Source organism: Euprymna scolopes, chromosome 29 (assembly GCF_053919585.1).
Source record: "Euprymna scolopes isolate OS-2025 chromosome 29, ASM5391958v1, whole genome shotgun sequence".
Classification (NCBI taxonomy): Eukaryota; Metazoa; Mollusca; class Cephalopoda; order Sepiida; family Sepiolidae; genus Euprymna; species Euprymna scolopes.
In genome coordinates this window covers 66,481,082-66,507,231 of record NC_136510.1, presented here as the reverse complement: position 1 = coordinate 66,507,231, position 26,150 = coordinate 66,481,082, and the positions used below count along the sequence as shown (strand labels likewise).

The following is a 26,150-nucleotide window of genomic DNA, read 5'->3' as shown; positions in this document are numbered from 1 at the left end:
TATATTATTATTATCATTATTATTATTATTTTTATTATTATCATTATTATAATACATTATTATTATTATTATCATTAGTATTATCATCATTATTATAATATATTATTATTATTATTATTATTATTATCATTATTATTATTATTATAATATATTATTATTATTATCATTATTATTATCATTATTATTATTATAATTATTATTATAATATATTATTATTATCATTATTATTATTATTATCATTATTATCATTATTATACTATATTATTATTATTATTATCATTATTATTATTATCATTATTATAATATATTATTATTATTATTATCATTATTATTATTATCATTATTATTATTATTATTATTATTATATATTATTATTATTATTATAATAATATATTTTATCGAATAATTCATCATCATCATCATCATCATCATCATCATCATCATCATCATCATTATTATTATAATAATATATTTTATCGAATAATTCATCATCATCATCATCATCATCATCATCATCATTATTATTATAATAATATATTGTATCGAATAATTCATCATCATCATCATCATCATCATCATCATCATCATCATCATCATCATTATTATTATAATAATATATTTTATCGAATATATTTTCCTTTGATGTTTTCTGACTTCTGTTTAGTATGGGGGCACTTGATTTGATGAAGACAACATAAATTAATAAAGACCGTTCATTTCAGACACAATCGTACACTTAATTGATGTGGTAAAATAATAATCACTTGAAAGTAGTTTGCCCCTTTCTAGGAATTGTCTTTGTTTGATATACCGAGTCGCCATCTTGTATATGTATCGTGTGTTCTTCTAGTCGAATAAAACCTAAATCTCTTAAAGGTATTCTTTAGTCTTGTAATTCGCCACAATTTATTCGGCTAGAAGTTATTCAAAACTCATTCAAAACTTATTCAAAACAAATTTATTCAAATGGATAGGGTATTGAAACCAGAACGATTCAGCCAGGACACTAATTCACCAGTCGCCGCTAAAGAGTGGAAGTTTTAGTACCGGATATTCAACAATTACTTGAAACGTTATTCAAACGCTTGGATTACCGCTGGATAAATTGAATGTCTTGTTAGGCAACATAGACAGGACTGTGTATGATTACATAGAGCATTGTGACACATACGAAGAGACTATACGGACACTGGAGAATGTTTACGTTACGCCTACAAACAAAATATTTGCACGCCATCTCCTGTTTAGTCGGCGCTAAAAACTGAATGAGTCTATCGACCAATTCCTACAAGTTCTGTGCGAATTGTCTGCTGAAGTTTATAAGGAAGAGGCTATTTGGGATGCGTTCATCAATGGTCTGTTCAATCCTATAAAACAGAGGCTATTGGAGAATAGGACTCTAGATCTACAGAACGCTTGCAGTCAAGCTCGGTCTCTCGACCTTGCTCAAAAGAATGCTATTGCCTTTGTCCAGCAAGATTCTCCCGCACCTACTATGACTGTTGCTGCTAGAGAAGAGGGGACATCTATGGAAGCCACGTTGGCCGCTACAAAACCACAATGCTTATTTTGTAGAAATCTACACCACCCACGAAGTAAGTGTCCAGCCATAAATGTTTGAAAATCGGACATTTTTCAAAATTGTGCCATCCAGCCATAAATATTTGAAAATCGGACATTTTTCAAAATTGTGCCGTTCAGGCAATTCCAGCACTCATTCAGCTGCAATTGTCGATGCTATTCAGTCAATATCAATTAGTAACGGCCCTACACTCTCAACCATCTTTTCTGCTGCTACTGAGTCGGGGTTTAAAGTATCCACTAATTTGTTTCTGAAAGGACATAAACTGAAAGCCCTAATCAACAGTGGACGTACTGATAGAAGCTTTACAAGCCACAATGTTGCCAAAAGACTTAAGTAACACAGAAACTCAGGATCAATTCGCATGGCTGCAGGAGCACAGACCACAAAAATTACAGGATATTGTGTTGCGGACTTCAGCCTCCTTGACGTGAGTACAGGAACTTTAATTTAAATGTAATTAATGATTTGTGTACTGATGTGATCCTTGATACTGATTTCCAAGGACAACATGAAGTGTTGTCATCAAATATGGTGGCAACAAACCAACATTAACATTCTGTGCTCTCATGACTATCAATGTTGAACCACCAACCCTGTTTTCTAACTTATCCAAAAATTGCAAGCTTATCGCAACCAAACTGCAGAGATTCTCAAAGCCAGACCAGCAGTTCATTGACTCAGAGAAAAAACGGTTATTGAAGGAGGGGATTATTGAGCCAAGTCTATCCCCATGGAGGGCACAACCATTAGTCATGAGAGAGGATGGTAACCATAAAAAAAGAATGGTTATTGACTATTCGCAAACAATCAATAAATATACTATGCTAGATGCATACCCCATGCCCAACATTAAAAGCACTGTGAACCAACTTGCACAGTATAAATACTTCAGTACAATAGATCTGAAAAGTGCATACCACCAAATCCCCTTACATCCTAATGACAGGCCTTATACTATTTTCCAGTCTGTGGGTCAACTGTACCAGTGTACTAGGATGCCTTTTGGAGTGACTAATGAGACTGCTTGTTTCCAAAGAAAAATGGATGAGTTCATTAGAAAACATTGTTTACAGGAAACTTATGCATATGTTGACAATTTGATCATCTGTGGCACTACCTTGGAAAAACACGAAATCAATCTTCAGCGTTTCCAGAGGGCTGCCAGACTGGATAATTGGACCTACAATGAGGAGAAGTGCAAATTCTGTACCCAAACAATTGATCATTTGGGATACCGGATGTCTGAGGGAACTATCAAGCCTGACCCAGAACGTCTACGCGTACTTGTAGAATTCCAAGCAACATCCCAAAATACAAAATCATTGGAACGTGTGATTGGAATGTTTGCATATTATGCAAAATCGATAAAAATCGATAAAAATCGATAAATAGGTTTTCGAACAAAATTAAAAATCTGAAATCCACAATATACTGAAAACTGACCTGATAAATGCCAGCCTAATTGCAATTAGCAACGATCTAATGTTTGTTATGGAAACCAATGCATCCCACAACTCTATATCTGCTGTACTTAGTCAGGACAATCGACCAGTTGCCTTTCACTCAAGATCTTTACAAGGCAGTGAATTAAACTATGCATCAGTAGAGAAAGAAGCTCTTGCAATAGTTGATGCTGTTGAGAAATGGAGACACTTCTTAATTGTTAGGCATTTCATTCTAAAAACAGACCAAAAACCTGTTCAATTCATGTTTAATATGCAAAATCATGGCAAAATAAAAAAATGAAAAGATACTGCACTGGAAAATCAATCTTGCATCTTTTAGTTTTGATATCCAGTACCGAGAGGGAAAAGAAAATGTGGCAGCAGACACTCTCACACGAACAAGTTGTGCTACACTTACGGACAACAAACTGTTAGCATTACACAAATCCCTATGTCACCCAGGCGTAACCAGAATGACACACTTTATTTGAAGTAGAAACTTGCCATACTTAGTTGAAGAAATCCGCGCAGTGACATGCAACATTATCAAACCGAATTTCCACAAATCACCTAGCTTACATCTAGTCAAAGCAACTCAGCCATTTTATCGCTTAAGCATTGACTTTAAGGGACCACTACCTTCTTCATCTCGGAACAGATATTTACTAACCATTGTAGATGAATTTTCCAGGTTTACCTTTGCTTATGCCTGCCCAAACATGGAAGCCAAAACTGTCAACAGCTGCCTATCTAATCAATTCCCTATCTTTAGCATGCTGGCGTACATACACAGTGACAGAGGATCTTCATTCCTTTCTCAAGAAATAAGAACTTTCTTACATAATCATGGAGTTGTCACAAGTAGAACAACTCCATATAATCCGGAAGGCAATGACCAAGTGGAAAGGTACAATGGCATTGTCTGGCAGTCAATCCTTCCAGCTTTAAAAACTAAAGGTCTTCCAGAGTCACGCTGGGAAGAAGTCCTGGCTGAAGCTTTGCATGCTAGTCGTTCAGTGCTGTGTACATCAACCAATGCTACACCACATGAACGACTATTCAAATTTAACAGACGTTCAACCACTGGGATCACCTTACTGGTTTGGCTAAGTCACCCTGGAAAAGTACTAATGAAACAGTATCCCAGGAACAACAAACACGAACCACTGGTCAATGAGGTCAAACTGACAGAAGCAAATCCACAATATGCCCACATTAGAAAATCAGATGGTAGTGAGGCAACTGTCTCACTTAAGCATCTAGCCCTCAAGGGCAGAGGCCATAATGAATCACCACAAGAGAATATTCCCAGGGATAGACCTATATCAACCCAGCCCGGAAGTCTACCCCCTAGAGACAATGATCAGGAAATACACATTACTGTGGATTTGCTAACACCAGCTCAGCTAGGAAGTCAGTCGTCTAAGGAGAATTATGAACTATCCCCTAAAGGAACTGTGAACGATTCTGTGAAAAAACACACAACTAGCCCACAAATTCTGTGTTGTTCCACTCGAGTTATACCCCCCCCAAATCGATTAGACCTGTAAAGACACTAATTCATTTGTTTAGTAATTTTAATGACATCACATTACACCCTACTTCTTTTCGATGTGGCGGTGATTGTGGTAAAATAATAAACACTTGAGAGTAGTCTGCCCCTTTCTAGATAATTATCTCCCTTTGTTTGATATACCGAGTCGCCATCTTGTATATGTACCGTGTGTTCTTCTAGTCTAATAAATCCTAAATCTCCTAAAGGTATTCTTTATTCTTGTAATTGACCACAATTAATTGTTAATTTTGAATTTCTCGATTAAGAAAAGACGTGGTTTTGGAACAGATATAAATAAATATGTTACGATTTATTCATATCAAAATAAATTCTAACTCTGATTGACATATATGAATGCAACCATTAAGATGATGGATACATACGCTATTTCAGAGTATATATATATATATATATATATATATATATATATATATATATATATATATATATATACTAGCATTTCAGCCCCGCGTAGCCCGAGTGTTTAGAGGTGTATGTTGAGCAAAAAAAAAAAAAGCTTGATCCCTATTATGACCCCTTAACATTCATTGTTTTGGGCTCAAATCAAGTTAATTTCAAGTATTTAGACCCAAAATTGTCAGAGGAATTTGGTAGAGTTCTCAAAGATCAAATCACTGAACTTTGACCCCTTAACAGCCAAATTTCTGGCCGAAAACATGTCGCCTAAAGTTTCCCAAATCTCAGTACACTGTATATCAAATTTCGAGTCTGTAGACTAAAAATTGACAGAGTTATTGCGTAGGGAAATGTACACACACACACACACACACACACACACACACACACACACACACACACACACACACATGTTCTCTTTTATAGATATATGGAAACAATTTTTTGTTTACTATGAACTTTTTATGCAAATATTATGCAAGTATAAATCAAGTAGAATATCATCATGAATATAATTACACATAATCTATCTATCTATACTCCTATAAATTCGTTTTTCTTTTGTGTCTTATTAAAAACCCTCTTTTCTATTTATTTAATGTCTTTATTTGCTTCCCCACCAAAGCAAATTAGGCACAAGGCCGTTTTTAATGTGGGGTAAAAACCAGCTCCCCTAAAAGTAGGCAAAAAGGGGGCACTCTGGTTACCAAAAATAATAATTGTCCCAGTATAGAGGGTTTTCCCTCCATTGACTGGGACAAATAACCTTAAGTGCAGAATCTACAGAACAGATACTACACTTTGAGATATTAGATCTTTTATTCATGTTAAAAATACATTGAAAATCAACAATGAACAAAAAACTTAGGCACATGGCCAACTCAAAAAGGGGGATTGTGGCGGTCGTTGGTCATCCAAACCGGGCCACTCCAGGCACCCAATCGCAGTCCTAATGACTTGCTGCGGTTTATCTTGGTCCCTGCAATTCTTTCGTACTGAGCAAGCGCCTCTGACACGATCTCGATGTCTCTGAAGCTCGACACAAAGACCGTGACATCATCGGCAAACGCGGATACCTTGGTGGCTGAGCCACCGGGTATTGCAATTCCGTGCAGGGCCGAATTTGCCTCCCCACTTCTCAGCTTGTGGAGCAGGGGCTCCAAAGCCAGAACATAGAGCACGGGCGACAGTGGACAACCCTGATGAACCGACTGAGAGATAACAAAGGGTTTCGAGCGCTTTTCGTTGACTTGCACGGCGGCTGTGGGCTGTCGATACATCATGGAGATCCACTTGCAGAAGTCCGGTTTAAAACCGGCGGCCTCTAAGACAGATGCCAAGAAACGATGGTCGACCCTATAGAAAGCTTTGGACTGATCTAAGTTGATCAGCACGGCTTCCGTGTCGTCATCTATCCCTCCCTCTAGGATCGTGCAGATCAGGTGCAAGTTGTTCTGAATCGATCTCCCCTTCACAGCGTAGTTCTGTTCCGGTTCAACCAACTCGCTGATAACAACCTGCAGCCTATTCGACAGGACATTGGCCAAAATCTATAACTCTGTGTTGAGCAGAGTTATGGGCCTGTAATCGTCTAACTCTTCCCCACCATGCCCGTCATCTTTCCTCAGAAATGTGATCACTCCCTTGGTGACTTGCCCCGGGATGGATCCCAGAGCAAACCAATGGTTGAACACATCCGTCAAAAGAGGCAGAAACATGGGCGACAGCCTCAAATACAGTTCGTATGGCAGACCATCGAGTCCCGGCGATCTGTCACAGCTGACCTGCTTCAGCACAGTAAAAATCTCCCGCTCTGTCACCCGGTCCTCGCAACTAGCCGCTCTAGCCACCTCAAGGTGGGGAGAGTCAGCCAAATAGTTGCTAAACTCAAGGACTGGAAGATCGGGCTGCTATGTAAAACGCTCCTCAAAATGTTCTCGAAACCCCTCGCAGATCTCCCGTGTCGATCCCAGGGTGCGTCCATCCAGATGTCTTACCTTTGCAATGTACTTGTTCGAGCCACGCCTAGAAATTTCATGACACGCATCAATGTTGGACTTGACTGCTTCATTGCTTACCTTTCTAAGCCTAGTTCTGACTACTTGACCTTAATAATGCTTGCTATTCTCACGCAGAAGGTCCTGCTTAGCTAGTTCCTGACTAACCCTATCACCCTCCCCCATAGCCTGGGCTAGTTTCTGCTCTAGCTTCTTCATCTTGGCTTTATCTAGTGTGAGGCGCTGGGCATACTTGACGGAGAAGGTTCTAATTTTGGCTTTTAGACCTACCCACCACTTACTCCCGGTAACCGCCCCACTAGTGCTTTTTGAATTAATTCTATTAGCTTCTCTTGGAAGTCTTGTATCTCCAGAAGGGAGGTGTTTAACTTCCAGTGAGCCATTAACTTAGGCCTATTTCCTAGCTTCAGCCGGGCCATAACTAGTTTATGGTCCGTCTGGCTTAGCCAAGTGAATGTGGGACAAGATAAGAAGTCTACTTCGCCTCTCCTAACTAACATCCTGTCCAAGTAAGTGTTTGGATAGGAGGAAACGCTATTGGTCCACGTCCACATCGCCCGGCCCAGATGCTCGACCCGAAACCTGTCGACCAGACCGCATCTAGCCATCAGATCAGCCAGGCTGGACTCGCATTCTCCGATCCTCTAGCATCACCTCCTACCTTATCTATCTTGGGGTCTAAGATGGTGTTCCAATCTCCCATTAGCTCTACCCGCTTCTGACAATCTACAAACACAGAATCTTTTACGGCAACATCGGCCACAACCAGCCTGCCCACTGCATCCCTATGAACAACGTCGACCGTCGCCAACAGGGTACATTTAACCAGCATTGAAACTCCCTTCCTCCGCGAGATGCCATATGCTGAGAAAACCTCAAAATATCAGGCCAGCACCTGACAGTCCACAGAGGAAACGAAATGCGTCTCCTGAATCGCAGCCACATCCACTCCCAGGGACAAGAGGTCGTGCCAGAGGCAAGCCGCCCGGCTCGATGATCTCAAGCCCCTCGCATTCAAACTAGCCAAATTCAAAGCCATGGTACCTACCTTAGGGTGTGTCACACTCAGCTCCGAAGTCAGCCGGGGAGAAGACGCTGACATTATGTGCCATACTTAAGGTGGTCAGGTTTTTCATATCCTGACCTTCTCTTGCAATGCCGCCGACGTCCAAAGGATAAATTAATTCCATGGCCCTGTAGAGTGACGGATGGACCAACACTGGGACCCTTCCCTTGCATTGTTTTGACAGTTCGTCAAGAGAAGGGTCATTTTTCTTCACCAGTTCGATTCCCGGACACACCCCTTCTGTGGCCTGCAGCCTTGTCCACAAGTTGGTCTTGCAGGCCTCTGGAGTTCTGACAAAATTTATTAGGAGCGGAACGTCTTGGAAATTTGAGGGGATATTTACATCTTTCCCCCCTATCTGTTTGTAATCGAGCAGAGGTTTTAAGTTTTTCCTCTGCCAATGGGAAATGTCTGTTGCCACAGATAGAGGGTCTACATAACATAGTTCCTTGGGGGCAAGGGCTTTTAATTTGGTTGGTCTGTGAGAGGCAGAGGAGTCTCTCCCCTCCCTCAGTTCATTCTTTTCCTTTTGGGGTAGTGGCTCACTTTGATCCCGGCCTGAAGGACAAGAACAACAGAAAAAAGGCAAGCCTCTTTATTTATTTAAAAAGAAAATACAATTTTCTCATATATGGCTTGTGGAATTGCATTCACTAGCAAAAGATCTAGCTAATTTGCATATTCTTTTAAACATTCATTTTAATTAATTCCCTATTAGTTTTTTCGGTTTTCTTATGGGATGATCATCTAGAGTTAACTATTACGTGTAATTATATTCATGCAGATATTCTACATGATTTATCCTTGCATAATATTTGCGTAAAATGTTTACAGGAATCACAAAATTGTTTCCATATATATTTATGTATACGTATATATTTTTGTTTAATCTATCTATCTATCTATTCTATATACTCCTATAAATTCGTTTTTCTTTTGTATGTATTTAGACTTGCATAATATTTGCATAAAATCTTTACAGTAAACAAAAAATTGTTTCCATATATATTTATGTAAACGTATATATTTTTGTTTAATCTATTAGTCTATCTATCTATATATCTATAAAAGTGAACGTGTCTGTGTGTCTGTCTGTGTATCTGTCTGTGTACATTTCCCTACACAATAACTCTGTCAATTTTTAGTCTGCAGACTCGAAATTTAATATACAGGGTACTGAGATTTGGGAAAATCTATGTGATCGGTTTTTGGCCAGAAATTTGGCTGTTAAAGGGTCAAAGTTCAAAGATTTGACCTTTGAGAAATCTACCAAACTCCTCCGACAATTTTAGGTCTAAACACTTGAAATTTTAGATATAGGTTTCTTTGACATGGGTCTAACTTAATAACTTGATTTGAACCCCAAACAATAAATGCTAAGGGGTCATAATAGGGGTCAAAGTTAAAAAAATTGACCTCTTTTTTTTTTTTGCTTAACATACACCTCCAAACACCCGGGCAACGCCGTGCGTAAATGCTAGTAGTTAACTAAAGATGATTATCCCATAAGAAAACCGAAAAAATAATAGGGAATTAATTAAAATGAATGTTTAAAAGAATACGCAAATTAGCTAGATCTTTTGATAGTGAATGCAATCCCACAACCCATATATAAGAAAATTGTATTTTCTTTTTACATAAATAGAAAAGAGGGGTTTTAATATGAATATCAATACACACAAAAGAAAACGAATTTATCGGAGTATAGATAGATAGATAGATAGATAGATAGATAGATAGATAGATATAAAGAGAATTTTAATTTCAGTGAAATGCTAAGTTCATGTCATGATCTATTCTACAATGTTATCATATTGTCTGCTTTATCTGACATAAACAAGATTTATTTCTCTACTTGCCGCATAACTGTTGAAGGTGGCGTGGATTTGAGTGAAAAGTGACTTTTGTTTTTTGATTTGCTTTGTGCAATCGTCTAATCAGTTACCTTCTGTAATTATGCTTCCATTAAAATAAAACATATACGTAGGAGGATAATATGTAAAAAATATATATTATTGAATAATTATATATATATATATATATATATATATATATATATATATATATATATATATATATATATATATATATATATATATATGAAAAGTATGATGTTTTACATCATGAGTTTTGTTTAAAATGTTCTATTCAGATTCAATGCATATTTTTTTCAGCTATTTATCATTCTACAAACGAAACAAATTTTCGCGAAGGTGATGCTGCAGAACTAAATTGTGTTTTCCCTGCTGATCAAGAATACACTAGATTTGTATGGAGAAGTATGGAGCAACCCATTAGACTTCGATGTTCCAATTCAACAACTTGTGATCAGGATCCGAGATTTAAAATTTCAAGAAGTCGTTCTAACACTACTCTCATCATAAATCACGTACAATTTAACCAAACCAGATGGATATGTCGGGCTTATCCCACAAAAATTCGCAAAACTCCCAATTATCGGGCAGAACTTTCTTTCCACGTCTATAGTAAGTAAACATCATTATATTTATTTTTATTTCTGCATGAGACTATTTCAATAAATATTTAAAGATTGAAAATTCTTAGAATTTAAACCACAAAATGTACGAATGTTCTATGAGAGTTTCATATTGGTTAAAATTAGGTTCAGTCTTTAATCATTTAAAGCAAATCTCGTTAACGTTTATTGTGAAATCCAAGCAATTGGTAATTGCTAAACGGCGCGAAGCTTGGATAGAAAGTAATTATTTTTATTTTGTTATTTCTTCATGTTAATCTTTATTTTGCTATGCTTAAAAAAGAAAGTCCAAACATCTGCTGCTCAGCAGCAGATGTTTGGAGCAGTGCTGCTCATATGATCGATAGGAATGTTTAATGAAAACCATGAAAATTCCATCAAACCAGATGATTGGGAATGTCTAAATCTGAAACTGCTGAGCTTTTTTTTCTAGTTTTAAGAAATAAAAAAATAATGGTTTTAATTTTTCAAATTCCTTCAGAATGAAAACCTTAAAATACATATCTCGATTAACCAATGCTTCATTATCACATATAATACTACTACTGCTCGAACATCGTTCAAAATTTTCATCAAAAAAGTGACAGCACTAGACTGGCTTAAAAGCAGAACAAAGAGACTACAATAGAATGAGACGAATTTATGAATTAAGAGAAAACATGCGGTATTCACTTTACGCTTCTATCAGACTTGATTGTATAGCGAATTCTTAATAGGATGCTATAAAAAAGGTATAATCAAGGACCTAGGTCTGAGGCTAAGAAATTTATCCTAACACATCAATGACAACTGGCTGAGAGAGAAAGAGAAAAAGAACGTCTTACCTCTTGCAACAGATGCCGTCGGTTGCGACCTCAGGTATTAGTCCTTGTGGTCCCGTAATAATTCTTTATCAATACAATAATTGATTGAGAAAGAAAAAACAAAGGAACTACCAAGACGGTGTCCCAATTGTAAATAGGAGAAGAAGAAAAAAAAGAAAAGGAAAGAGAAGAAAAGGAACAACTTCAGACACGGTGTGAACCGATTGTAAAGATGGGGGTAAAAAAAATAATAATCAAGCTAGTCAACCCATACAATTTTATAGAAGGTCTAGGGTCACATGATTTATCCATTAGTATAAAAAACAATCACAAAGGGAAAGACGCTTTCGCATCCATCTCTCAAAACCCGAGGTCATTGAAGGTAGGAAAGATTTTCTTATACACTCCCGTCTCAAGAGAAAAAAAAAAAAAAGTAAATAAAATAAATAAATAGTAAACAGTGAAGTTGTCTGAGTACATTTTAATACAAATAACTGTTTACTATTTATTTATTTTATTTACTTTTTTTTTTTTTTTCTCTTGAGACGGGAGTGTATAAGAAAATCTTTCCTACCTTCAATGACCTCGGGTTTTGAGAGATGGATGCGAAAGCGTCTTTCCCTTTGTGATTGTTTTTTATACTAATGGATAAATCATGTGACCCTAGACCTTCTATAAAATTGTATGGGTTGACTAGCTTGATTATTAATTTATACAAGCAAGACTTGATGGTTTTAATCAGTCTTTCCCATACACCTCCATACCAAGGAGAGTGTACAGGGATCTTAACATGCTTGATTTGGCATGTCCCCAATTTCTCCCTGAATTCACTGGAAGCAATCACCTCATGAATCATGTCACATCCAGCCACAAATGACTTAGCATTGTCACTATAAATATGCGAAGGAATCCCATAAATATTTGAAAATCGAATCAAGGCCATTAGGAATGAGTGAACAGACATATCCTCAATCAGTTCTAGATGAACTGACCGTACCTCCAAACAAGTAAAGACCAGGATATACATCTTCACCCTCTCCCCACCTCTCAGAACCCACAGATGACCCGTATAGTCTACTCCTGTGTGCAAAAATGGTCTTATCATATTCACCCGATGTTTAGGTAAATCAGTCATTTTGGGGTAGGTAAATGGAATAGAGTTAAATTTCTGGCACAAGGAGCATCCTGATAAAATTCTCTTTACCGCCTGCCTACCCTGGGGTATCCAGTACCCAGATAACCTGACCTTATTCAAGGTAGCAGGAACACCCAGATGCTTACACTGGTGGTGACAGTCCAATATTATGAGATTAGAAAGATGGTGATCCTTAGCAATAAGCAAGGGATTAACTATTTCGTATTCATATACAGAGACCTTCCCAATTCTTCCCTTGGATCGAATTAATCCTTCCTTATCCAAAAAAAGGTTTAGACTTCCCACTCTCGGTGGTATTGACCTACCTGAAGGATTTTGTAAGTATTCTAATTCCTCCCAGAAGGATTGTCTCTGCATTACTTTAATCAAGTGTGTCCGAGCCATCTTACCAAAGTCGGAGTCTCTTTTCCTCAACCTATTAATAAACTTGAACACACATGTGGTGACATTCAATAGTTTAGACAATGAAGAATATCTATCATATTGCACAACTGGCTCCTCCTGGCTGTGCGAAACAGCACAAACCATCGAAGATACAATCTTTTTGCTTTCTGGGCTCAAACAATTCAAAGGATTTTCAGGCCAAGAAATCGGTTGGTCTCTTAGCCAAGACGGTCCAGAAACCCAATATTCCAAATTGGCCCTCAGTTTAGAGGTAGGAATACCCCTGGTGATAAGGTCAGCGGGATTCTGTGCAGTAGGCACATATTTAAACTGAATGGCCACACCAAATTTAGACATCAATTCAGCCTCCCATTGACTAATGTCCTTCAATCTATTCATGGCAAAAACATTCTTGCTATTAGTCCGCCTTGTGACCAACCAGGATAATACTATTTGTGAATCAACTGCAAGAAATACCTTTTTGAAACTTACATTAGAATAGGCCTTCAACAAAGTCGGAAGGCACTTGATGGCCAAGAAGGCCGATAAAAGCTCCAGAGTTGGTAAACTCTTCGATTTAAGAGGCGCCACCTTTGCCTTGGAAAAAAACAGAGATGAAACCTTCCCCTGGACTGCATATGCTGCAAATCCATATGCCCTTTTGGATGCATCGCAAAACAGAAATAATTCAGCTTCCCTCCCTTCATCAAGGGTTTTTCTAGGGAAGGTAACAGAACCAAGTTCTGACAATTCATGAGCGATGACTGCCCATTTGGATTGAAGTTCACTTGGCACAATTTCATCCCACTCAAAACTTATTTCCACAACTCACTAACAAGAGTACGTGCCTGTATAGATACCGGCAAACATAATGAGAGTGGATCGAATATCCTTGATGCTTCAGACAGTATATGCCTTTTAGTTGCTGCCTCAGGGTTACAATTATAGGAAGCAATATTGATGGTATCAGCAAGAGGATCGTAACGATAACCTAATACCTTCTCCCAAGGACAGCTGTGACTCACAAGAGTACCATCTCTCCTCATTAAATCGTGTAATTCTGTATGATTAGAATTGCAAGATTGGAGTATGAATCCTCCTTCTTGCAATCTTTCTACTGCTCGTGTATACAAGCCCGTTAACTCATCCAAGGAATTGCTTGTTTTAATCAGATTATCTACATAAAAATTAGACTGTAACATCCCAGTGCAATCATCCAAAGGATAACGCCCAGCATGAAATTTTAGTATGCAATTCAAGATGAATGGGCTTGCACTAAACCCAAATAAGATTGTTGTGTAACGATAACACATTAGCTTATTATTTTTTTGCAGAAAGAAACAAAATTTATTCTTATCAGATTCACTAGATAATCGAATCATCAAGAATGCCTTCTTGATGTCTGCTAAAAATACATACCTATTTGTTCGGAAAAGCAGAGTTAAATCAAGCATGTCCCCTGTTAAGTTGATCCCAGGATAAGCAGCATCATTTAGAGAGACAGAGTTCTTAGTTTTAAAAGAACAGTTAAAAACTGGTCGAATTTTAGTTGTAGTTGTATGCTCGTCTTTGAACACAGGTCTATGTGGAACCCACACATAATGCTTGTATTCCTGAGGGGAGCATTCTAGGGGTTCAATTATCCCTTCTCTTTCTTGGTCTTCAAAAACCTTAATATACTCCTCATATAAGTCCTTCTTCTTTAAATTGAATGCTACTCTGTCCAGCACCTTAAGTGCTATATGATGGTTAGATTGAACCTGAGATAACTTGTCCTTATGCCAAGGCAATTTAACCAAATAATGACCATCTTTATAAACTATGTTTTGCATGAATTCTTCCATCTTTTGATTGTCATAGTCAGAAACCGATTCTATGTCAGGCAGTCCCAAGGATTCTAGACTAAACATCCATTCCAAGCCCCGATCCACAGTGCTTCCTTCAAAAATGTCGGCAAATGGATCCACATAGGTCGGAACAGGATTCACAATACTATTAACCAAAGAATCGTTACAATAGTACTGCCTGTCAATTTCATAGCTCAAGGCTCCCGGAGTTATAGCAATCTTACTGATTTGGTTCTCATGCAAAAAATGTTTTGTATTTCCTATGGGGATAATGCCAGCGGATGTCTGCCAAGCCGCACCATTCATGAATCGTGTTATCTTCATGGGACGCATATATTGAATCAAATCAATTCCCATGAGACCCCACAATTGTACACTGCCACTCTCTATCTCTGCAGCAAAGGTATAATTCAGTTTTCTTAGGTTTTCCCAAACCAGAGGAAGGTCTGGTACTTTGTGAGACAGATTCAATTCGCAATCAATTAGAATAGGTAGTTGGGGGGCTACTCCCGGCAAGACCTCTACAACTGCAGTTAACTGCTTGAAAATGCGGCGTTTTCTCCCCACAAAGGTCACAACGTCCATGGCCACCTCCTCCCATGAGTCTGGATCGCACTTCAGGTGCTGAAGAACCCTTTCAGAGAAATATGACCTCTGACTGCCCGAGTCAATAAGGCAATTCAGAGAAACTGAGGAGGCTCCCCTTTTAATTGTGATGTTGACCATTGGCAGTAGGTTTTGAATGTCCCCAAGTTTTGTACTTATGCTAGTATTTATTTCTGTTTCCTCTAGTACAAATTGAGGACACATAGAAGCATAATGCCTCCGAGACTTACAATACCTGCAAGGGAATCTAAATCCCTTGACTCCTGGACAGGCTTTCTGATCATGGCTGGCAACTGTGCAGAATTCACACAATCCAAGTTGCCTACAGCGTTGCAGGCGCTCATTGTATGAGGGATAGGTAGTACACTGAGAACTAGTGTGTCCATTTCTTGCACAAAAATTGCAATAAGGAATCTTGTCTTCCAAGTCTAGGTCTGCGTGAAAACTTTGTAATGCAGAATTTTTAGGTGGGCTTCTCGTCCAAACAGCATTTGACCTTGGCTTAAACCGTGGAATCAGTTCTGTCTTAGGAGTTGAAATAGGTTTAATCCGGAGTAATGCTTTAATAACTTCGTGACTATACTGCAGTATGCAGTTCAAGCCAGGATATGGTGTGCTAGAGCCTCTAATGAGCTCTGCCTTTATCTCATCAGGGATCTTATCAAATAGGATATGAGCCACCAGACATCCACTTCCGGAGTCCTCAACTAAAAAATCATAACCATAGTCTGAATCTAACTCACCAAGTTCATACTGAACCTGGGAAAGATATTCCTTTAGTTGTTCATAAGACTTGTCCACCTTAGGTGTAGACTGCACTATTCTTTTAAAAATTTCTTCCCTAATGGCTTCTCTGTCCCAGTATTCCTCCTTTAAAATATTTATGGCCACATCATAATTATGGTCATTTTCTGACAGGTGATGGATCAGATGAAATGGCCGACCTATCACATATGCCTTAAGGCATATGAGTTTTTCCTTCTTTGAGCTCACTCCAGATGTGCAAAACTCAAAACGGGTTAGGAAATCCCGCAGGGCAAATTTATTGGTTTTATCAACGCCAGTAAATGTTGGACATGTTATTTTAGGCTTTGCTAATTCAATGCCAGATTGAGCTGGGGAAGGTAGAGTGGGAGGAGTTGAGGTTAGTAAAGGGGAATGGATCTCTGGAACCGGTAAGGAAGCATCTAACTGCGACAATGATTTATTCACCCTGGTTTTGTAAGTGAAACTGTCTGTCAAACAGCTCCTCATCTCAATCGATGGTGTCTCCTTCATTATTTTCTTGTCAATATGCAATAACTCTTGGAGCCACTGGAGAATGTCTCGTTTATGAAGTTCTAATACATCTCTCTCAAGAGGTTCAAGTCCACTAAGATTTTCTAGTGTTAAGTCTATCATCGTACGAGTGACTCTCTGATCTTCCAATAAGGATGACCGTGATGATTGTTCAACTTGTAAGGAATTCATTTTAATATAAAAAACAGTATCTGTTGCAATGTATAGCGAATTCTTAATAGGATGCTATAAAAAAGGTATAATCAAGGACCTAGGTCTGAGGCTAAGAAATTTATCCTAACACATCAATGACAACTGGCTGAGAGAGAAAGAGAAAAAGAACGTCTTACCTCTTGCAACAGATGCCGTCGGTTGCGACCTCAGGTATTAGTCCTTGTGGTCCCGTAATAATTCTTTATCAATACAATAATTGATTGAGAAAGAAAAAACAAAGGAACTACCAAGACGGTGTCCCAATTGTAAATAGGAGAAGAAGAAAAAAAAAGAAAAGGAAAGAGAAGAAAAGGAACAACTTCAGACACGGTGTGAACCGATTGTAAAGATGGGGGTAAAAAAAATAATAATCAAGCTAGTCAACCCATACAATTTTATAGAAGGTCTAGGGTCACATGATTTATCCATTAGTATAAAAAACAATCACAAAGGGAAAGACGCTTTCGCATCCATCTCTCAAAACCCGAGGTCATTGAAGGTAGGAAAGATTTTCTTATAATTAAGATTTGTTATGAAAGGCAAACTTTTTCTTATTGTAATTTTCACAATTCTCCATTTGTTTACCAAACACACAAATCTGGGTCAAGGTAATATTATATTACAAAACTGAGCGTATGGAAGCAAGAAAGTGACAAACGAAAAGATTGAGTTTAAACTTTTTATTTAAAGTTAAAACGATCGTGAAACGAACTGTTTAGTGTGTCAGGTTAATTCGGAGGCGGCGGCGATGGCGGTGGTGATGGCGGCGGCGGGGCTGCGGGGCAGCGGGGCGGGCGGCGGTAGGAATGCTGATCGAGTGTTGATATGAACTCTGCGACGATCTAAGTTATTGTCAGGCTGAGGTGAGGGGCGGCGATAGCAAGAACGTGGCTTGTGTGTTCTGGCGTCTGGAATATGTGTGCAGTGGCAGCGATGACATGAATGTGGCTTAGTGTTCTGGTTTCTGGGATACAGGTAGCAGGAGGAGTAATCCTAAAAGCAGGTGTCGCTGAGGCGAGTTGGTGAGAGTGGCTCCTGCTATTTGGTGGGCTGTGGCTCCTTGCTATCTGGTGGGCTGTGGTGATCTTGCGCCGGCGACAGAAGTGGGGTAGTCTTCAAGGCTTGCTATCCAGTATCACGAGTGAGATGGTGGCTGTGCGGCGGTGCAGTAATTTTACTAGCTGCTGTCGTTGGCGAGGGGTTGATGGCTATTGGCTGGTGAGTTGTGCTGATCTGGCGGTGGCGGCAGAAGAGGGCTAGTCTTCAAGGCTTGCTATCCAGTATCACGAGTGAGATGGCGGCAGTGCGGCGGGAGCGTAGTAATTTTAATACCTGGTGTCACTGACACGAGATTAACGACTGCTAGCTGGTGACAGAGTGGTTTTCACAGCTTGACACTCAGGGCCCAGCTGTCATTTTTATACTCGCAGATGTAGTTGTAGACACAAGGCGGCTTTTATCGTTGGTCACTTTTTATTTGTGCTTGTTTTTTGTGTTTTAATGTATTGTAGGGAGTCATCTATTTGGTGTTTGTATATATGTGTTATATCAATTAAAAACTAAGAAAGTTGTAAATGTGTTCTAGTGGCTGTTCCAGTGTTTTTTTTAAAGATAATTATTTGTGTTTATATGCTACTGCAGTTGTGTCTGTTGTGATGTTTGTGTTTTGTATTTTGATTTTTCTTTTGGTGTACGGCTTCCTGTAGTGTTTTTTTTTTTTGTTGAAGTGCGAATTATTCCGTTGATGTGTGTACATAAAAAATGGGCTTTGATGTTGTGTGTGCTTAGTGTGTTTATTTGTGTTGTATTGACAAATGGGCTTTGTTTTAGCATCGCCATTGTTATCACTGTCGCTGCTCCTGCTGGTTTCTGGTTTATTCATGTAAATATGGATATGCGATATAACAGTAACAAAGAACATTGCTATGAAAAACCGATGCATCACATGTGGTAAAGTAGATGACTGGGTCAGATTATGCTTCTCACCAAAACCCAAACATAAAAGATAAGAAGGAAAACCTCTGGCATGAAAGCCTAGTCAGTCGAAACACAAATAATAGGAACAAAGCAACATAACGATTTTGCCATAACAGATCTAGATGTGGTGGTGAAACACTTCGCATCAATAATGTCATCAATAATGTCATCAATAATGTTATCAATAATGGTGAACATAAACCAAATCAGAAAAACATCTAAAATGAAGCATTATATAAGCAAGTATAGAAACACAATTCTTGAATCACTCAACATAACACTATACCTATCGATAGCATAGAATAACCCAAATAGGCCACACTTCATAGAGCATCAAAAAAATATTGCGACTCTCAAGACTATTAAAAAAAAAAAAAGCAATCTGGGACAACACCCGAAATTACATTGTTGCACTCTCATCTCAAATCTCATAATCAGACTTGGACAGCTACTCATGGACAGACGAATCAAATTCTTACAAAAAATATATATATATATTGTCTGTATAATTAAAATATTTAAATTTAATCATTACATCACACTCCTGACATTATGTATAATTAAAATATGGGATATTTTATGTGTGGGAATATCAACAAGACATTTCTTACAGTATGAACTTAGCAGCGGAGGAAGTGTCTTTATTTAGGTCGCCATGACAGTTTTTATTTTACTTCTCCACGGGAGTTGCTCCCAATGCCGAGGTAGCCGAGTTCCTATCAAAGGCACACAACTCGGTTAATATGTTAACATGTATCTTTCCTTTTTTTTTTTTTACAAAAAAAAAAGAGAAATGTAATTCTAGTTGGAAGTCCTTAAGTCTAGCAGGCAGTTGTTTGTTATGGATAGGTCTAGACCTAGTTTCTAGGTCTTTGTCTTGTATTGTCTCTGTTGTTTGCAGGTGTTTCTTCCCTACTGGTGTTCCTGGCATGGTAGGCAGTGTTAGTGTTATTTGTGTTTGCGAGTGTTGGCTGTCTAGGTGCATTGGTATGAGTAGGATAGGCAATTGTGGGACATGATTTTCTATCCTGTTGTTTGGTAAGGCGTCTGGTAAGGTGTCATCATGGACCAGGTTGCAAGTATCTGTGTTTATCCTGTGAATGTGACGGTGATTTCGGAGTGTGGTCTTTCTACTGCCATCAACTAATATACAGTAATGTCTGTGGGGGAAGGTCTCAACAACTGTGCCAGTGTTGTCCTAATGCAGAGGTTTGTTTCCATGCTGATTTTGAATGGACACATATTCCCCAATGCTTAATGGGTCGAGCTGTTGCCTGTCCTCTGTGTGCTTGGTGTAATTTATGAACCGCTGTTTGATTGCCCTCTCAAGCATGTCAGAAAGTCCCAAGCATTTATGGCAGAATTTTGTGGGGTTTGGTAAGTGGTCATTCAAGGAACGAGTGAATAAAAGTTCTGCTGGTGATGCACCTATGTCGGGTGCTGGTGTATTGCAATATAGCAGAAGTGCTTTTGCCACTTCATCTGTATCCAGTGATCCACTGGGGCTAATGTTTGTTGTGAGTATCTGCTTCATGTGTTTGACAGTTTCATGTGCTTGACAGCTGCCTCAGCTCTGCCATTGCTTTGAAGATAATAGATTTATGTTTATTAATGTCTTTAGAAATGTCCTCCACTCGCCGGAGTTGTATGAGGGGGGGGGTCCACTGTTGCAAGCAATCTCTTCTGGCACACCATAACTCACAAAGTACCTGCGTAAAATATTACATACTGTGGAGACACCAGCATCCTGGTGCACTGAAGCTATCTCTGTCCAACCTGAATATCTATCAGCATATATTATATATTTTCGTCCAGCCAGCAGGATATTTGTGTCTGTTGACTGGAAAGGGTGAATAGGTGGGAGCATGGGTTTGATGTGGCAAAATTGTTGCAGTGTTTGTTACATTGGTTACATCTTTCCTGCAATTGTACACCCATACCAAAAAACGTTGTTAAGCATTGCTTCTCATGCTATTAACCTCTTGTTGACCAATATGAAGCTGGTCAGTGAGTTTACAATGTAATGTCTTGGGGATTAATATGCTGCCTTCGTTGAACACTAGGCATTGAACAGTGTACAAGTCATTCTGCATATTCTAGAACTCTTTAAGGTTTTGATCCCGATGATCCTTATGTTCAAGGAACCCATTTTCTATCCTATCTATGAGGCGCAAGTATTGGTTATCTACTTTAGCCTTTTGTTGTATACGTGACATTTTGATGGGTGATGTTTCCTGATTGTACCGAGACTCTATTCCAGCTTGAACATGCTTCGTCAATGTTGTCCGATTGAGCTTCTGTGATTTTGGTGATTGGTACAGGGATGCAAGACATAGCATTTGCCCCACCATTAGCGTTGCCTGGTATGGACATGGCCTTGAATCTGTACCCCAGTGTTTGCTCACTGATATCCAATATCCTGTTTTTTTTTTTTTACATTTGGTCCAGATCAGGATCATTGAATATCGGCACAAGGGGTCTGTGGTCAATTGTGAGTGTTAGGGGAGGGGGGCTTAGAACAAACATTTTGCAGCTTTCCAAACTAAACTTTATGGTTAAAGCTTTCCCTTCAATTGGTGCGTAATGACTCCCAGCGGGCCTAGTGAATCAGGAACCAGCATATACAATTTTCCAGTGTCCTGGTCTGCAAAGGTGGTCCACTGTGGATGCACACCCACAATGTTTTTGTTCGACTTCAGTCTGTAGTCAGGCATGTTGGGCGATTTATTTCGAATGCTTGAACACCGTCTCGGATGCTTTTTAGTATTTTATGCTTAGACTGTTGAAAGAGTTGCTCCAACGTATCATCCCAGTAAAACCTGCTGTCATGTTTAAGTAGTTCCCTAAAAGGCGACATGACGGTTGCTTGGGCAAATGCATATAAAACCTGGTTAATCAGACCAAAGATCCTGTTATATATTTTTTTGGGATGAAAAGTTTCTGATACCCTCAACCAGTTTTTGAGATGGTTTATACTCTGTCAGGCTGACATCAAAACCAGCAAACTCCACATTGTCTTTTGCAAAATGGAATTTATCTGGGTTGAACACAATCCCATTTGCGGTGCAAAGCATGATGTATCACGTTGTTGGTGTCCCAGCTGGCACTGGTTCAATTACATTCAGTGCCACATTGGCGTCTAGCTGGGATTTGCCAACTTCTTTCCAGTGGTGAGAGACTGGGATGGGCTTGTGAACTGCTTGTCTAGTTGTCTAAAAATTTAATGGCGAGTGGCTCGCCCATCATAATCTGCAACTTTTTATGTGTGCATGTGTTGAATACACTGCTCGCAAAGTGACACTTGGTCCAATTTTCTAGGTTGTCACGGGGAATAGCAGCTTGTCTGGTCGTGGTGGACAAGGTGATTTGGATGGGCATCCGCAAGGAGCTAATGTATAGTTAGCCGGTTTACAGTCTATTTTTGTTGTGGCTACTTGACTCCTAATTTGTGTTGGAAAGTCATTGTCAATAATCCTTATTTTTTTTACAGCCATCTGTGAGATATATATAATTTTTGGACAGATGTAAATCATCTCCAAGCATGTTACATCACCAAGTTTTAATGATTAGTGATTATGGCTCCTATGATGACCAAGTTTTAATTGAGGTGATTATGGCTCCTATGATGATCAAGTTTTAATTGAGGTGATTATGGCTCCTATGATGATCAAGTTTTAATGTGGCTCCTATGATGACCAAGTTTTAATTGAGGTGATTATGGCTCCTATGATGATCAAGTTTTAATTGAGGTGATTATGGCTCCTATGATGACCAAGTTTTAATTGAGGTGATTATGGCTCCTATGATGGCCAAGTTTTAATTGAGGTGATTATGGCTCCTATGATGACCAAGTTTTAATTGAGGTGATTATGGCTCCTATGATGACCAAGTTTTAATTGAGGTGATTATGGCTCCTATGATGATCAAGTTTTAATGTGGCTCCTATGATGAGCAAGTTGTTGTTATTTACAGCACGTAATCGATGTGCATAATAGATGTTTAGAAGTGCACCCGAGATCTTTCAATGTATCCTCTCCAGCTGTACTGGTTTGGGTCCCAGTATCTGCTATTGCAGTTAACTGAGTGGATCGGGGGTTCACCTTAGTATGCATTAATTGTCCAAGGTGCCTGTGATCCATCATGTTCGATGTGATTGTAATATTAACGAATGGGGGTGGCTCTGGTCGTCCTGGTGTGGAATTCCCTTTTCTTCTTTTAGTCATCTGGGCTGCATGTTCATGGTTAATATGAAAGAGGTGCCATCACTTTGGTTGTCATCAAGGTAATCCTCCATTATGGCATTGGATAATGCTTTGCAGTAGCATGTGCTCGAGAAGTGGTTTTCTTTTCCACATGTGGCATGATTTACCTGCCTGTGGCCCTTTGGGTGTGCTTTGTGACCGCAACCTTTACATTTGTTCTCATTACTTGTCTTATTCTGTAGTAGTAATTTTTGTGATGATGCAGATATGATTGGGGCTATTAGTGGAGTCTCAGCTGACCGGAAGTGGCTTGATGCTCTGGCAGTGGACTCTAGATTCAACAAAGATTCAGTTAGGTCGCTTAGCTTTTGCAAGAAATTAATCTCTGTCAAAATTTTGCTTTGGTGGGAAATGACCTGTAAGCCTGCAATGATCTGGGATTTGATCATATCCTCAGAGAATGAGGCTGTACATCGTTGGTTGTCACAACCACATTGTCTTTTGAAAGTGCAAAGCATCGCTTGCAACTTCAATCGGGAAATGAAAGATGTTGTAGTCTCCCCATCACTTTGCTTCATGACGAAAATTGTTGCCAGTACACCTCAGGGTAGACCGATTTCACTGCAACAGATTTGATGTATCCTAGCAGCTGTTCCTCTGTGGCATTATTTAAAGCATCTGGGCCAATGAAATTGAACAACATTTCATTAATAGACGAATTGCATGCGGATCGTAGTTTCGGGTTTCTGTCGGGTCAATGAGTTGTGTTATCTCTTTGTAACGGAGCCATGCGTCTTTGAAAATGATCCATTTATCATCTGATGAGTCTGGTTCTATGATTGGGTGGTTGGGTTTAACGCGTGGATGATGCAAAAATGGTGTGGGCGTGTGTTGTTCGGTAGGTAATAAATGTGCCATGAGTTGTGTCCTTTGCTCCTGCGTGGCAAGCTGCTGCTGCTGTTGTTGCATTTGCTACCGGTCAGTTCTGGTCTGTTTTGGTTGGGGTTCACATGGGTTAGATATTTTCAGTAGTTGTTATATGTTAAAATGTGTTAAATGTATGAGGAATTAACAATTTAGGTGTAAATGTGAGGGTATGGGTTTAAAAATATTCCGACTCACTCACGTCCGTTGTTTTGTAGTTTTCTCTGTTTTTGACTCAGGATGGGCTGTTCTATTAACGATTTATTTATTTATTACATCCCACTCCTGACATCATGTATAATTAAAATATGGAATATGTTATGTGAAGGAATAACAAGACATTTCATTCAGTAAGAACTCAGCACGGGAGGAAGTACCTTTATTCAGGTCGCCATGACAGTTTTCATTTTATCTCTCCAGGGGACTTTCCCTCAATGCCAAGGTAGCTGAGTTCCTATCAAGGGCACATAACTCGGGTAATATGTTAACACTGTCATTATACACTGACTAAAGAGTAAGAGCACAAAACCCGTTTTCTAATTTTAAAAAGACCTCAGTCAATGTTCTACTAAAGGCAGATAATTTGTAGCCATCACTGACAACACTAGATTCGCTTGAAAACAAGTCTGATATTAATGATATTGTAAAAAATAATAATAAATTAAACAATATTGCTGAAAAGGAACCATTAAGTATTGAAGCATTGAATTAAGTCATTAAAAAGTGTGAATGAAAGAAATCTGTTTCCTACTCAAGTACATTTAATTCCATTTATTGAAGATTTAAATCATTTTACAAATAAATTTTAAATAAATATTATACATGAAGTCATTATAGTTTTTTACAACTGCTTTTATTATGCGTGACCACCTAAAATAATTTGCTAATATAAAAGTCCTGTTCATGCAAACATTACGTGATATCATGCAGGATGAGGAAATCACTCAAAATGTCAGGAATATAACTGACTAGTAGGGGGAGGGGGCGGTCGTAAAATACGCTTAAATATGATATTTTAATTTGTCCAGATTTCGTATATATTATTATAGATTTGTGATTTCAAAAGTAAAAAAAGTATTTGGGTGTCATCAGTTAGAATCGAAACAGGAAGCAAAAGCGTAGGATTCAAAGCTGGTGACGTTACCACTGTACCAACATGACACACATATAAATTGATATAATATTAAAAATTAAAAATAAACTAAGATGACTGCACACAATGTATAACTATTTTTTTCAATTTTGACCCATTTTTGATCATTTAAAAAATATTTTAACCGGTTGACGACCCATAAAAGAACGGTACATAAAAGATCCAATCATTTGAGGTCCCTAGCGCCGCTCTGTGACTTCTAGTTTCGGTAGATATAGAGTTTGAAGGTATGGAGCCACCTCCTCTCCCGTTAGTACTAAGATAGAAATAAAAAGGGCAAAAAGATTTTAATACAATATAAAGAAATAAAAGTGCTTCTATCAGAAAAGGTAATAGTTCCCAAAACTTGATGTATTATTAAATGATGGTTAACAAATATGTAAGTTAAATAAACCAATTTTTGCATTTAATTTCAGTTAGTATTGTTAGTTTCAATTATGATTGTTAATTTCAAGGATGATTGTTAATTTAAATTATAATAGGTTATTTAAATTATTATTTGTTAATTTCAATAATGAATGTTAATTTTAATTATGATAGTTAATTTCAATTATTATTTGTTAATTTCAATTATGATCTTAATTTCAATTATGATTGTTAATTTCAATTATGATTTGTTAATTTCAATTATGATTGTTAATTTCAATAATTATTTGTTAATTTCAATTATGGTTGTTAATTTCAATTATTATTTATTAATTTCAATTATGATTGTTAATTTCAATAATTATTTGTTAATTTCAATTATGATTGTTAATTTCAATTATTATTTGTTAATTTCAGTTATGATTGTTAATTTCAATTATGATAGTTAATTTCAATAATTATTTGTTAATTTCAATTATTATTTGTTAATTTCAATTAGTATTGTTAATTTCAATTATTATTTGTAAATTTCAATTATGATTGTTAATTTCAATTATTATTTGTTAATTTTAATAATGATTGTTAATTTCAATTACTTGTTAATTTTAATTATTTGTTAATTTCAATTATGATTGTTAATTTCAATTATTATTTGTTA

At 37.9% G+C, this 26,150-nt stretch overlaps 1 protein-coding gene across 3 annotated transcripts in view; it reads left to right on the top strand.

Moving 5' to 3' along the window:
- Positions 1-26,150, top strand: part of LOC145252679 (uncharacterized) — a 166,674-nt gene that overhangs the window by 21,263 nt on the left and 119,261 nt on the right. For all 3 annotated transcript variants that reach the window (XM_080112500.1, XM_080112499.1, XM_080112498.1), the window contains exon 3: positions 10,261-10,572. In XM_080112500.1, coding sequence (XP_079968626.1) covers positions 10,261-10,572 — 312 coding nt within the window. The remainder of the gene's footprint in view (positions 1-10,260; positions 10,573-26,150) is intronic.